This window comes from Chenopodium quinoa, unplaced genomic scaffold (assembly GCF_001683475.1).
Source record: "Chenopodium quinoa cultivar QQ74 unplaced genomic scaffold, ASM168347v1, whole genome shotgun sequence".
Lineage (NCBI taxonomy): Eukaryota > Viridiplantae > Streptophyta > Magnoliopsida > Caryophyllales > Amaranthaceae > Chenopodium > Chenopodium quinoa.
The window spans coordinates 4,529,824-4,545,007 of NW_018744092.1; the positions used below are offsets into that span (position 1 = coordinate 4,529,824).

The 15,184-nt window shown below is 34.2% G+C and overlaps 1 protein-coding gene and 1 long non-coding RNA gene across 2 annotated transcripts; one reads left to right on the forward strand and one right to left on the reverse strand.

Annotated features, from left to right (window-relative positions):
• The first annotated feature begins 5,022 nt into the window (after window positions 1-5,022).
• LOC110691966 (farnesyl pyrophosphate synthase 1-like) lies at window positions 5,023-14,427 on the forward strand. Its single transcript, XM_021868948.1, has 12 exons — window positions 5,023-5,256; window positions 5,343-5,367; window positions 5,474-5,589; window positions 9,861-9,947; window positions 10,029-10,145; window positions 10,265-10,353; window positions 10,829-10,880; window positions 12,006-12,101; window positions 12,751-12,795; window positions 12,874-12,963; window positions 13,074-13,145; window positions 13,240-14,427. Exons 1-12 carry the CDS (start codon window positions 5,137-5,139, stop codon window positions 13,366-13,368), a joined length of 1,038 nt encoding a protein of 345 aa, XP_021724640.1. The 5' UTR covers window positions 5,023-5,136; the 3' UTR covers window positions 13,369-14,427.
• On the reverse strand, window positions 6,673-9,254 carry LOC110691967. The gene is made up of 2 exons (XR_002505365.1): window positions 9,062-9,254; window positions 6,673-8,209 (listed from the first exon to the last, which is right to left on the reverse strand). It is a non-coding gene; the product is annotated as an uncharacterized LOC110691967 (long non-coding RNA).
• Window positions 14,428-15,184: the final 757 nt, after the last annotated feature.

Consider the following 15,184-nt stretch of genomic DNA (forward strand, 5'->3'; position numbering starts at 1 on the left):
TCTCTTATGGTCCAACAATTGTTTACAATTGTCTCCTATAGTATTGAACATAGAAGTACGGAGCTCCGTCAAACTGAAGATGTTTGGGTAGTGAGTATGAACAAGGTGAAGGAAGTTCCTTCGAAAGCTCTTCCGAGCTATACCTCTAGCATAAGATGGGCGCAGGATCCACCAAGTACAAGAAGTCTCCCCCTGGAAGGAATTCTTTTGAATCTGGAGGATAGGAAGCCATCATCTGTTCCACGTGAGCAGCTATCTGCGGATAGAAGCCTCACAGATCTTCTATAGTGGGGAGTTGAGCTGGAAGTACTTCTTCTTCGTCTGCTTTTTTCATGCACATGCTGTTGAACGGTGGATTGATCAGCTTTGGGTGAAGGTAGGCTTTCCTCAGAATTCATGGTTTGACCTTGATTCTCATAGAAGGAGCTTGCATGAAGTAGATCCACTCGTCGGGGTCCACTTCCGCCCAAGTCATAGTCGGTTTGTCCCGGAAGTACCACATGGATAGGCACAGGCCCTTCCGAACACTTGAGTTGGGGGTTAAAAGGAGGGTGTGGAAATGGTTTTGTCTGAGAAGGTGGATTTTGTTGGTTTTCCAGCAGGGCTTGAGCAATTCCTTGCTAAAAGTAGGGGATGTTTGAGGAGGAAGCTGAGGGGACTGAACTGGGTTCCATTGTTGAAGCTTGGTTGGGGATGAGGAAGCTGGAGAGTGGGTAAGAGAGGTTATGCAAGAGGAGGGTTAGATTCTGTGTAAGGCACGATAGAAGAAAGGGACGGCTGAGATTTAATCTGGAGAGATGGACGGCTATCAGATAACGATAAATCCAGAGGTTGGGAGGATGACACGTCATTGTTGTCACATGCAGAAGGTATTCGTCAAAATATTGAAATTTGAATGGTTTGGGCGGGAATTAGAGGAGATAGAGTTTTGCTTAGGTTTTTAGGATTTCCGATTGATCACCTGAGTCCAACCATTTGAGGTAGCAGCCACCTCACCATAAAGGGTGCCAGGAGAGTTGCCCAATCCAAATACCTGTTTTCTTCGGCTGTGCAATATCAACCAGAACTTGAAATTCCTTCTCCCTGTATTTGAGTCGAGCTTGATGAATTTTCCAAGAGAGTTCCCTATGTTCTTCAAGAATTAAGGGGCGAAGAATTCAAGAGGGAGGTTAACCCAATCAGGGTATAATGAGATTGATGCTTCCGACGGCTTAAATCCAGGCATCCAAGGTTGAACATCGAGGAAGGTGGAGTTTATAAACCATGGTCCACCTTCAAGGATTTTTGGAAGTAAAGCAGGTGGGGGTTTGACCACAAAGAAGCCTCTACCAATGGCAGAGAGAGAAACCGGTGTGGGTAAATTCCAAAGCACCACCAAGCGCTGGATGAGAAAATCCGTGGCAAAAGATTTCCCCACAGGTTTGATTACTGAAGAAGACCACGGTGATATCAGGGAAGACAGGGTGGAGATAGGGAGAGGGATGAAGGATTCAACCTCAGGATTGAAGGCTTGAGGGTGGTCAGAGGAGCATAGAGGGTGTTCTTTCGGAGGAGGACAGAAGGGCAGCTTTAAAGGTGGTGGCAGAGCGTGGATTGGGTAGGGGTGGAGGTTCAGGAGGGGAGGGTTCTCTTTCTCAATCTCTCTCATGGTTTCGTTCGCATAACCTGAAGCATTTATCTGTGTATGATTATGATGGTGTAAAAATGCCTGGTTGGTTAACCCTTCTTCCAAATATTGTAGAGCTTAATCTGATTAGATGTTCGGAATTAGAGTACTTGCCATGCATGGGAAATTTGGGTCATCTGAAATCCATTCAACTTAGTAATTCAGAAAACTTGGAGTACATAGGAGTAGATGATCCTTCATGGGCTAATTCTTGTTCAGCGATGCCTATATCTGGGTTGGGAAGCTCTGATAAGGAACTATCATTCTTTCCCTCCCTTGAAGAAATTTGGTTAAAAGGTCTGCCCAAGTTGAAAGGATGGAAGACAACAGTGGCAACAAGCTCCAATCACAGCGATTACTACCATGTTTTTCCCAACTGCAGACATTGAAGATATACAGTTGCCCGGAGTTGACATGTCTTCCGTCATGTCCTAATTTGGAAATCCTAGATTTAATCGACCTCAACAAAGGGCTGCAAATAATAGAAAGGAAAAGTGATGAAGTTGCTCCTGCATCCTCGTCTACGTCTACACCCGGTTATGAGATTGTAACTCCCAAATTACAGTGTGTTAGTATCTTCATGAAATGCCAACCAGTTCATCAGCTACAACCAATCAAATGCCCAATCATCACTTCAATTGATCGTTCTTAAGTCTGTTCAGGGACTATCAAACACAGTACATGCTTATGAACTCATCAGTTACTACTGTTCGTTCGTTCGTACGAACTCTTCAAGATCCGTAGGCCATCAATTCATCAGTTTGTATATTTATGTTATAATTAGTAAATGATTGGACCTCCTTTGTTTCCTTTATGATTGATTTGGGTGTGCCACTAATACTCTTCTTTTTAATCATATTTTCTGATTTGATGTAATTTTTCTTATTCAAAGATAAAAGGCTGATTGGTTTTCAGTCACTAACTCAAGTTTAATAAGACACTTGACTTGTGAGCTTAAATGCTAGTGACGATTACTTGATAGTTGATATCTACAAAGTATAGTTTCTGTCTTAACTCTCATGAAACCATCTACTGCTATTTTAATGTACTTCCTTTTGTTGCTTATAAGATATGTCAATTGTCAATAACGTTTCTTCAAATCTACAACATCGTTAATGACTTTTGTTCTGTTGCAGATTAATATTTGCCTTGGATACGTTCACAACAATATAAGAAGTATTATTATCTTAGCGGGAGGAAACAGGTTTCTCAGCTAAGATTTTTGGGTCACTTGGCTATAGTTGTTTTTCAACTGAGTTTCAGATTGATTGGTGTACAGTCAGGCGTCTATGTTGTACTTCGTATAAATCTATGCGCAGCTGGCCTGGAACAGAACTCAAGACGGAAGTGCAATTTCAAGGGACTAGTGTTTAGAAATTCTGTGTAAGTTGGTGCCAATGTACTTGAGCTGATATTATAAGATGTTCAGTGCGTGGTATATTTAAGGCATGATTAGACTGAAAAAGGCAATCCTTTATGGCCTTCTTTGTTTGTAGTCAATCCTGAGGAGGCAAATTCAGAGTGCTATTTTTTTTTCTGGGATCATGCTCTATTGGAACAGGCAAATAGCCATCCCCAACTTGATCATTTAATTGTTAATCTGGCTGCACAGGCGCACAGCACACCCCTTTCTTAAAATCTGCGTTGGAAGGGCACACCATATGTCGCGAGCACTTTCAAGGTGAAGAATCCTTGCTGAAAAGTTCACCTTGAAAGCTCCCGCTTTATGAATTTTTTTTTTATGAGAAAGCGACATGTGTACAGATTTGGAGAAATATGATGTCAGAATGTTTTGTTTTAGTAATAGTTAATAAGTAATCACAAATTCTTGATTAAGGTGGATTTTTATTAAGTCATTGTAAGATGGGTTAAAGTTTCTCTAAAAATATTTAAAGTTACCCTTTTATACTACAAAAGTTACTATTTTTATAACAAATAATCTTACCCTTAAAAAATATTTATAGTGTATTAGATTAATCATATTAGCCTTCAAAGCATGTATTTATTAGAAATTACACATTAAAATACAATCAAACTTATACAAATTAAAAGTTACCCTTAATGAGATTAAAGTTACTATCAAAATTGTTAAAGTTACCCTTAAATTGACCGTTTTACAATAAAATTAACGTAAGTGACGTGCCTTACACAAGACTTATTGATAAATAATATATAATAAAAACATGATAATCATATTTCCTCTATTTACTGAAGTATTGTGATGAAGTTAATGTATAATAATAGGAACTTGATAAGTTATTTAAAAAGTTAAAAGCAAATTATTATAGAGTCTTATAGATTATTTGTAGCTGTCATTTATATTTATTATTAATAATTATATATATTGTGTATTGAAAATATACAAAAAATATTTATTATTTGACTAAAAATATACTTAATTTAATTTAAGTTATAAGTATAATATTTTAAAGGATAAGCATGAGAGAAATTTTTTTAAAAAAAATTCAAGAGAGGGCTAATGAAGCTAGGACAATTCTTTTTTTCAAAAAGTTGTTAGGTTTCAACAAATTAAGGTCAGAAACATTCGAACTAAGGTGAAGGAGGAAACAAAAGAGATAGATGCATACACAATGATTGAAGCAGAGAAGATTCATTCGAACTAATCAGAAAAAATTAAAGTCAGAAACATATAATAATTTAGGTGAAGCTGCACATAGAGGGAACACTAATTTTTTTCCATGGGGAAAACCTGATATATTATTATATTGGTTCACGTGATTTTTTAAAGTATGTTTCATAGTTTTATTAGATAACATTAAAATTAATAGTGCGCGGACATTTAATACTATATATATAGTTTTAATATCTAGATATTTTTATTACTATTTTCATTTAGTTTTATCTAATAAAACTAGATATCTAATAAAAATAGTAATACGTGTCACACTTAACCTATTAAACTAGATATTTTTATTACTATTTGTTTAAATTTTATCTTTTTTTTGAAACTAAATGTCTAATAAAAACAGTAATACGTGTCACACATAACCTATTAAACTTTTATAAATAGTGTGTGGATATTTATGCCCTTAAAAAATATTAATTTACTTATTTGATTTCGTTAATGTTATTTGCCTCTTTTTTAAAATTCTTAAGAATAGAATCTGGATATTCATATTTTTTTTTTATTTGCATATGTTCCCCTATTAATGTCATCAACAACTAAATTTGTGATGTAATATTAAATTTTAATAACCTTCTCAGACATAACTAATTATGACACGCATATTGTGTGCGTTTTGTTGTCCTAGTACTTCTAACATTACTAGGGAGTAGTGTATTCGCATGTATGCTAGGTTTGACCGGGGAATATTACCCTTGACAAAATGACAACGGTTTCACTTTGGTTCAAACAACAAACTCTAGTATTCTTCTGATTTTCGTATAGTCATATTTCGCCTCGCTGATCTGCTAATTCAATCTTCAACCTTTGTTCAATCAAATCCGAAATGGAGGGAGAAAAAGATGAGAGAGAAAGATTTAAGCAAGTATATCAACAACTGAAGACGGAATTGCTAAAAGATCCTGCTTTTGAGTATGACCATGTCTCCCGTCAATGGCTTCATCAGGTCATTCTTTTCTTCTAATCCTATTTATCAATTTTTAATCTTTGTCTTCTTCGTAATTAATTAACGCTTTCTCATTCTTCAAACAGATGCTGGATTATAACGTTCCTGGAGGTACAATTTTCCATTTTTCAGTGGGATTCTGTGTTTTTGTTATCAGTCGTATATTAATTTATAGTCTCTAATTTTATTTATTTTTTGTAATGAATTTTTGGGTCAGGAAAATTGAATCGGGGGTTGTCTCTAATTAAAAGCTATGAATTATTAAATGACGGGAAACAAATCCCAGAAGATGGCCTTTTCCGTGCTTCTGTTCTTGGCTGGTGCATTCAATGGGTATGCCATTTTTTTTTTATTCACTCAATCAACGGGTCCGTTTGGTATTACTATAGTTTTCTGTTTTCGGAAGTCATACGATATAATATACGGAGTACTTTGTAAAAAATTAAAAATTAGTCAAACCTAACGAAATTAACATTTGACAATTGTTCAGAAAACTAAAAAAAAAATAAAACGACAACGAACAAGACACTCCCATTTCTGGTTTTATGATTTCAGAGAACCTCTGCTACAAATGATCATTACTGGAAACGTAAAAACGACAACGAGTGGTCAAGTATCTAAAAATCATTTTCCTGCTTTGTTTTATTAAAACACTTAACATCCTTCACTATTATATAATATCATATTAGCAAGCTAAAATAAAAAAATTAAACTTATAGCCTATCAATAATTTACAATTACCAATACTAAACAAGTCATTTTGATAAATCATACTTCTTATATCAAAGTGAGAATCATAGTCAGGAGATCATCCTCTTGTTATGATTTTATGTATAGTATTCAACTATAATTAGTCAAATAAAGTATACATACTTTTTGTAAGAACCAGTAAACATAGTTATACAGCTAATACAATTTTACAAGGATCAAAAGACAAACCAAGTTAAAAATAATTAATATTACCTTAATCCATTTATAACAAACAGCTTGTGGGCATGTAACAAACTTTTCTTCATCATTCCACCCAAAACCACTTGCACTTGGGCTAAGCATCTCCGTGATAGCATCAAATTGTTTCTTTAGATGCTTCACTCTTGATTCAATATGAGGCTTGGCTTTTTTCCACATCCAGGCAATTTTTGTAGCATTATAGCTTCTAACTTAGCATAAGCGCCACTCTTAAAATTGACCATTATCCGCTTTCCAACCACCAATATCCCAAAGTTGGCCTCAATAAGTGCACGATCCTATTGACCATCTTGACAGTAATCTAGTAGTATTGCTACTACTACCACCTTGCGTAGAATTTCCTTTTTGAGTAGAAGGTTGACTAATCTGTAAAATGCAACAAATAGAGTACATAATACTACTGTCTATGGAAATATTGTATACTTCAATTTAATAACATCACAAGTGTGTCCAAAACAAAGCATTACATAAGTCAAAACATTGTCATTACATAAGCCAAAACATTGTCATTACATAAGCCAAAACAAACCATTCAATACTTAATATCATGCATTACAAGTAAAAATGCTCAGGAGAAAAGAATTTTTTAACTAGAATTAGTCAAGTGTTTCTGCTTTGAATCCATGCATTATACATGTCATTTGCTAGTTCCTGTCTAAAAGCATTCCACATTCCACTTGTTTCCATAATTTCAATATTATCACCATCATCTTCTATGTTATCTTCAAGTAGAGACTCCATAGGATCAATAGACATATAAGTGCGAATGAAGTTATGCACAAGAGCACAAGCCAAGATAATTCGACTGACGGTCTTTCGAGGATACCAAGTTTTTTGTCTTAGGATACCCCATCTCATGTTTAGTAATCCAAAGCATCTCTCTATGACGTTCCTTGCCTGAGAATGCTTCATGTTGAAATATTCACCTGCTGACACAGGAAGAGCACCACTTTTCCAAATGCTCAAGTGGTACCTTTGGCCTCTAAATGGTGTTAAAAAACCCTCACAATTCATGCACTCAGCATCACATAAATAATAATTAACCTAATACCAAACAATAAAAGCTATAATCATTTCTATTTCATAGAGTTGTTATATGATGTATAGAAAAAATAACTAACTCTATAACCTTGAGGACTTTTAATGGACTTTGTCTAGACAAGGCATCATGTAGTACTCTATTATCATGTGCCGAACCCTCCCAACTAGGTAATAAATATATAAATTGCATATCCCGCGTACAAGCAGCGAAGACATTGGTAGTAAGATCTCCTTTTCTGTTTCTGAACCTAACTTTGTCCTTATCACCTACACGAACCTTAAAGTGTGTGCCATCCAAAGCACCTAAGCAATTCTACAAAGAAAAAAAAATCCCATTTATCACTAAACCAAATCTTCAAACATATATTAATATTTAATTTGCATAGCAAAGATCACTTACTTTAAACCACTTCCACCTATCATCTTGACAATTTTTAGTCACTGCTGTAGGTTTTTTTTGAACAAGATATGATGACATCTAAGGAGAGCTTGTAATACTAAATTGAAATGCCTTGAAACAGTCTCACCACTTATTCTAAAGTGTTACCGAATTCTTCGATTTTTGTATCATGAGAAAGTGTAAAGAGAAATAAAGCCACCATTTCATCCAAACTAGTGTTCCTATTTCCTTGCAACTTGCCAACATCCCTAAGCATCTCACATAACTTATAAAAACAAGCCCTATCCATTCTAAGGTTATCCAAACATGCTATGTCACTCCCTTGGATCATAGGTCTAACATTTAAAATTCTAGCGGTTATCCGGTTTTCAAGTGTATCATCAAACACAAAAGATATTGGCTTAGGAACTTTAATATTTGTAATGGAAAGAAGATACATGAGTTGAAGTAATGTAGCCATAATCATGACCATAATCTGCCTATATATCACAATACAAGTCATTGCAATCTTCTTTTGTTTACTTAAAGGGATGCGAGCCATCACTGTATTGCAAAAAAAAAAAAAAATTACAAACTCAAAGATTATGATCAAAGATGCAAATATCTAGTAAATCAATAGATACTACACTAGCTATATAAAACAATATGAATTTAACAGAGGCTACTATCATTCCATAGGCCACACAATTAAAAATAAACAAGCACTTACAAATTATATAATTAAGCACCATTTGTTTCTACTAAGAAATAGATACAAACATGACCATGATTCTAATTAAATGCATCACCATAAACCTTGCATATAAGGTGTTTAATAACATTAGAAAGAAAAGCTGACTAGTCTAGCAAGCTCCATAATACCTCAACAATAATAATCAAACCAAATAGGTATGTTACATTCTCATTGTAGGTTTCAATAATCAAACAGTAATATGTTGAATTTGGGCTTCTAAAGCACATGATAAATAGTTACAAATCAAGCAATAATATCTTCAATTTGGGCTTCTAAAGAACATGATAAATAAATAAATAAATCAAAAAAAAAAAAAGTGATAAAGCCAATAAAAAGAAACGATTCTTGCTACTACACTTGTTAACAAGTAATCCCACTCAAAATTAATGAAAGTTCATTCCTTTAGTGGTAAAATTGGTGTATCATGATTCACCGGAGGATTGCAAAAAGCCACACAAACTAAACATCGTATTTTTCTTCCAAAGTATTGAACAAAAATCTTGTTCCAAATATATATAGGATGTTTATCTAACAAAATTATGGGTTTAATTTCAGATTAAAACCACAAAAAACCCAAAAAAGAATCAAAAAATAAAATTACGAAATAATCTCAAACATATATGAAGTACGGCATAGGAAGAAGAGGAGAAAGTAAACTAAACCTTGCTTTGTAGACCATAGAATAGAGAGAGTAGAAATGATGGAGATGAGATTACAGAAAAATGAAGGCAAGGTTTTTATTTTTTTTATTTTTGAAGAAAGGAGGCAAGGTTGACAGAGGGTAGTACATAAGGAGAGGGAAATCAGCACGCCAAACAAAATTTTTTGAGGGTATTATTGTCATTTTCTTGAAAAAATAATACAGGAAATTTGACTCAACCGGGGGGGGGGGGAGGGGGGTGAGAAATTCCCAGTGTTTTGATTGGAAATTTGAGTTCCCATGCTTTATCTATTTTTGGTCAACCAAACACAACTACAAATACCCATTTCCTAGGAAATTGTATTTCCAAGGGTAAATGGGTTCAACCAAACAACACCTTATTTTCTTCGTTAATTTTAACTTTTACATTTCTATTATTTGCTTATTTGACTTTTGAGTGTGTTAAGAGCATGTTTGGTAAGAGTATTTATTGGGTTGGAAACGGATTCAACTAAACCATTACCGTTATCTAGTGTTTGTTTAGAAGGTATAGATAACAATTGGCTAGGGGTAATGGTTTCCACCCAATTGTTACCTCTCTTAAACCTAAGGTAACAATTACCCTTACCCTCAAACAAAAAGAGAGGAAGTTATGTTTAAGTAATTCATTTCCATGGTTAAACCAAACATATGAAAAGTTTAGGGTTAAATGATTCTTTTCCCCTCTCTTATTTGTTTCCTTTTCCACTCCATTTCCAATATTCGTACCAACGCCCCCTAAATGTGAATGACATAGTCCTTTCATGTTTGAATAATTGCAGCTGGTGGGCTGTGTTCTTGTTCTTGATGATATTTTGGATAATTCCCACACTAGGCGTGGCCGTCCTTGTTGGTTTAGATTACCTAAGGTTTGTGCTGGAATTCATTAGCATTTCTTTTTTTATTTCCTTTTGTTAAGGCAAGTGTTCATGTTTAAAGTTTGTTTGCAGGTTGGCATGATCGCTGTGAACGACGGCATTCTTCTTTGGAATCATATTAACAGGATTCTTAGGATATACTTTAGGGACCAACCTTACTATGCAGATCTCCTTGATTTATTCAATGAGGTCAATGGCTATTATTGTCTTCATTTTAAGCTTCAGCGTGCAATGACATGAATAAATGATTAGCGTATACGAAGTATGACTAATCCTTTTCCTTCCTTTTAATGCATCTACTTTCATAGGTAGAGTTCCAGACAACTTGTGGAGAAATGATTGATCTGATAAGTACACTCGATGAGGAGAAAGATTTGTCGAAATTTACTCCAGCATTGTGAGTAAAAATCACTTCAATTTCAATCTTGATAATCTCAAAGTATTTACAGGTGCATGATGTAATTGTCATTAATCAAAGTTGTCCATTGATATCTTTCTCAACTGCCAGTGAAGATTGTTCTGAATCTTGTGAAGTAACCTTTGTGAGCCAAGGAGAGACACTTTACAATCAAAAGAGATGCTAGTAAAGATCCAACCAAGCAGCACCCCGTTTTATATTTAATTTCTGTATATCATTGATAGATTAATCTTACAGTGAAAATTCGTGTATGAGTCATGATAATCATGATTTTGTTATAAATATTCGTGTATGAGTCATGATAATCATGATTTTCCTGGTTGAACCTAATTTAATACTCTCTGTTGTTATAAATTTTTTCCAGCTTCATGTTCATGTTATTTTGTTTTTGCCATCATATAACTTTGGTTTAGCTTTCCTTGACATGGTAATTGATAATATCTGCTGCTTGCAGTCAGCGACGTGTCAGCAAGTACAAGACTGCATATGGGACATTTTTTCTCCCAGTAAGTATATATATCTGGCTTCACTTAAAAAATTGTGGATTTATTCCTTGGCATTTAGGCTATGCTCTCCTCACCTTATTTCACTTATTTAAGTAAAATAAGTTGTGGAATAATAAAAGCTACTCTTGTTCAATTTTCAACTAATATAAGCTCTAATAAGTACAAAAGTTTCGGAAAAGTTAACTTCAATTAATCAAGTTCAAGAAATATAAGCTCAAATAAGTGAAACATCAAGTGAAATAAATTTTGTTGACTGGTTGTTGCTAGCAATTGTGCTCTGCAAGCAAATTCTGCAGTGATATTATGTGTTTAATTCATGTGCAATTGTATCATGTGAATATATTGCTCTTCATTCCCATTAATTCCCTAATTAGGCTTCTGATTGCATGTTGCAACTATTAAGCAGCATGAATTTTTGTTTCGCATGCCTGATGAGCTGCTTGGAAGCAGTTGAATACTGCGGTGCTGCCTATTGCAAACCTTGATTAGCTCTGGAATCTTAACTTTATTTTGGGATTTATTATTATCATTCTTGGAAATTTATGTGTACTTGCGCAGCTGTGTCTTGAGTATTTTCTTCAGCAGTTGCAGGACCAGAACCAGCTGTTGTTTTTATTTTTGTAACAATGTTGCTTTAGCGTCCTAGATGACCAATAATTAATGTTTTAAATCTCTTGCACTGCACTTATTCTTACCAACTCTCTTCTAGATGATGGAAGAATACATGGATTTTGATAATAATCACTCATCTCTTTGTTCTTTTTCCATGCTACTAACTTTGGATTTCATATTGGGGACCCACCCTTCTCAATATAATCTTAGTCATATGAAATTTATACATACTGTTGCTCATTATATAACCATGCTACTAATCTTGGTTTTCAGCTGTTGATATATATGGATTTAGTAACCTTAGCTTTATGCATGAATTATAATCTGTATTTCCCACAATGGTATCAACTTGGGAATCTAGACAAAATCATGCAATGCTTGGCGCTATTAAAACTTTAGTCTATCTATTCTTAGCTTCTCATCCATAGTACTTCTGGATGCATTTGCACTTTCCTGCTTGTATTATACACACATTGATACTTGACAAAAATTTACATTGTGATGTCTGTGTAGTTTGCATGTGCTTTGCTCATGTTAGGTGAGAAGCTGGATGATTACAATGACGTGAAAGACATCCTTCTTGAGATGGGCATCTACTTCCAAGTACAGGTATCCATATGTGCGAAGCTAGAAGTTAATAAAGATCTTTATTTAGGAATTTGCTTTTCATCTTGTTTGCTTTTCATCTTGATCCTTCTTTTTGTTGCTTGGGCTGTATTAACCATTGTCATTAAATAACTCTCCTTCAGGACCTTACCATAGCTCCCCATTGACAATTTGCTGAAAGTTTAAAAAGAAAGGATTCTGGCTTTGTATTTGAAGCGGGGCTGTCTTTTTTTCTTTTAATCTGAAGTAGAGCCTAATCAATGCCTACTTCTCCTTCTTTTGCTTCCGTTTTTCTCCTTGTTTATTTATTTGGACTTGTAGGCATGATTAACTTGATCGTAGGAGTTGATTAATCGCCTGTTCTGACATGATTGTAGCCATGGCACTAACCTGGTGCTACTACTCTTATGCTCTATAAAAGACTTGAGGCATATTTACATGATCCATTGGTTTTGAATAGCAAGAGTTGTTTGTATGGTGCATTCTTTGCTTGGTACTGACATTGAGCTTCTTCATTAAATGAGTAACTTGGAACATTTGATAGGGACTTGAGGTGGTTGCTAGTTATTATATTAGTTGGGAATAAGGGATGCTTGTTTGGCTGTTTACAAAGGGAATGATTTTATTCTTATTTTTTTCTGTGATTTGGCAGGATGATTATTTAGACTGCTTTGGTGATCCTGAAATGATTGGCAAGGTGAGTTCGTGAAGTGATATTTATTCCGTGGCTGATATTATCCAGGGAACTTGTATGATTTGATTCTTATTGCATCAGATTGGATCAGACATTGAAGAATTCAAGTGTTCTTGGTTGGTTGTGAAAGCTTTAGAAGTTAGCAATGAGGAACAGAAGAAATTGTTATATGTAATTACATTGTTTCTTCTTAAAAGTTCTTACAAGTGTTTATGCTGATAGTGCTAAAAATAATGCAAACACATCTTGGCTTGATAACGATCAAGGGTCTTGTTTTACAGGAGAAATATGGGAAAGCAGACCCGGTAAATGTTGATGCAGTGAAGTCCCTCTATAAAGATCTCAATCTTCAGGTATATTGAATGATAATATAGGATAGCATGCACGGTCATTGCTTAATCTTTTTCCTATCATCTAACTATTCGTGGTATGATTGTATTATGGTAGGGCATCTTTGCTGAATACGAGATTGATATATATGAGAAGCTAACAGCCAGCATTGAAGCTCTACCGAGCAAAAGCGTGCCAGCAGTGCTGAAGTCTTACTTGGGTAAAATATTCAAGAGGCAGAAATAGACAGATGCTGAATTTTGAATATACAGTCATCTTGGCTCTTTTAACTCTCCAGTCCTGCTTTCCGTTGCAGTTCTGTTAGTGACGGGGAGGAGATGGTAGTCTTGATTGACCGGTCATGCCCTGGCATACCCATGCAAAGCTGCATGATGTGATCAATCACACTGCAAAACTGGAATTAATCTTCTTAAGGGGTACATGTTTTGGCTATTGTGATAATTGACTTGATCAACTAAGAAAACAAATAAAAACGAACAAACATTGAGTAGATTAAGGAAGGGTGATTAGTCTGATTACATTTTATGATTAAATGGTTCAGTCATGTGAGCCACTTCCATAGGCAAGGAAATTTAGTCTTTCCCTTGGCATTTTCTATGAAGAGGGTGATAAAGAAGAGCTTAAACTGTATCCAATAGAACTCTCCTTCTGATCTGAATTTTTTTGAATTCACTCAATGCACTTCCACCAAATTTCTTTTTTTTTTTTTTTTTTTTTTTTTCTTCTTAAAAAAATTAAAAGGAAGGGAAACATCCAAGAGTTTTGTGAAAAAACCCAACACCATAATCAGATTCATTTTTGGCTTCTTATAAGAATTGTGAAAAAACCTTATATTTCATGTTTTAAATTAGTTGACATGTTTTGATTATTGACACTACTCACAAAGTCTACTTTGACTAGCTTTGTAATTTGTTGATTAGAAAAAACATGAATATGTGCAATCTTTTTCTTTATGTGTATTTTCAATATATTGTTTTATTTCTTTTTTTTTCTTTTATTCTTTTTAATTTTTTAAAACTTTCGCCAAATGATAATGAGGGACATTTATATTGAATGTTTAAATCTGTACATTGGCAAATGTGATTAAGTAAAAGTGTCAACTAATTTGGAATGGATGAAGTATAAAACTGTCTCCCAAATTTTGGCATTTTAATAAAGCAATAAGAAGCCAAAACATTTTTGGTATTCTTTCTTGACAAAGTGCTACTGTGTGGGCGTGCTTGGTTATCCTCTTATATAAAATTTTTTAATATATGTTTAACGGGTGGATGGATGGTTAGCGGGTGAAGTAGTATCATCCACATTTGATCCATCACCTTTTTCGCTCACTTTTCATCCATTTAATTCGGGTTTTTGACCATTAATTTAAAACGGGTGGATCGGGTTAGCGAATATTCATTTAATATTGCCATCCTTATTCACAATTTAGCCCCCAAGCACGAGTGCACAACCAAATGCTTGTGATAATGATACAATTTTTTTAAGAAATAAAATAATACACCCTCTATTTCATTTTATTTATTATATGTTTTGAAATTTATGATCTCCAATTTTTACCATGAATTTATTCAAGGAAAAATTAGAAATAATAATCTCAACTTTCACGTGTTTTGTTTCAATAATCCCGACTTTGGATTATTCTGGAATAATCCGAACTTTGGGGGCTGTTGATTTTCTTCAATCCCAAATATCGGTTACCGGTTGAATGGGTTATTTTTATTTTATTTTTTTGTTAAAGTGACACGTGTCGCAAATTAAAATTGGCTAAAAAATATAAAATAAAAAAACAAAAAAACCAAAGTTTAAATTATATACATATCAATAATAACATAGTACTAAAACAGACACTAGAAATGACACGTTTCACTTTTTGGTGCTATTATTTCCCTCCAAAACTCCCCTCCCCTTTTAGCAAAAAATCTTTTATTTTTGAAAAATTTGTATAATACAACTATATAATAATATTCCAAATCTTATATATTATCTTTATATAAAAATGTTTTTCTTTTTTATTTTGTGTTCTTAATTCTTCCATACACAT

Bases quoted from the DNA above. Each gene is read 5' to 3' on its own strand.
- LOC110691966 (XM_021868948.1), top strand. From the start codon at position 5,137: ATGGAGGGAGAAAAAGATGAGAGAGAAAGATTTAAGCAAGTATATCAA. The intron at 9,948-10,028 runs GTTTGTGCTGGA...GTTTGTTTGCAG, and splicing joins GTTGGTTTAGATTACCTAAG to GTTGGCATGATCGCTGTGAA. The intron at 12,102-12,750 runs GTATCCATATGT...GTGATTTGGCAG, and splicing joins GCATCTACTTCCAAGTACAG to GATGATTATTTAGACTGCTT.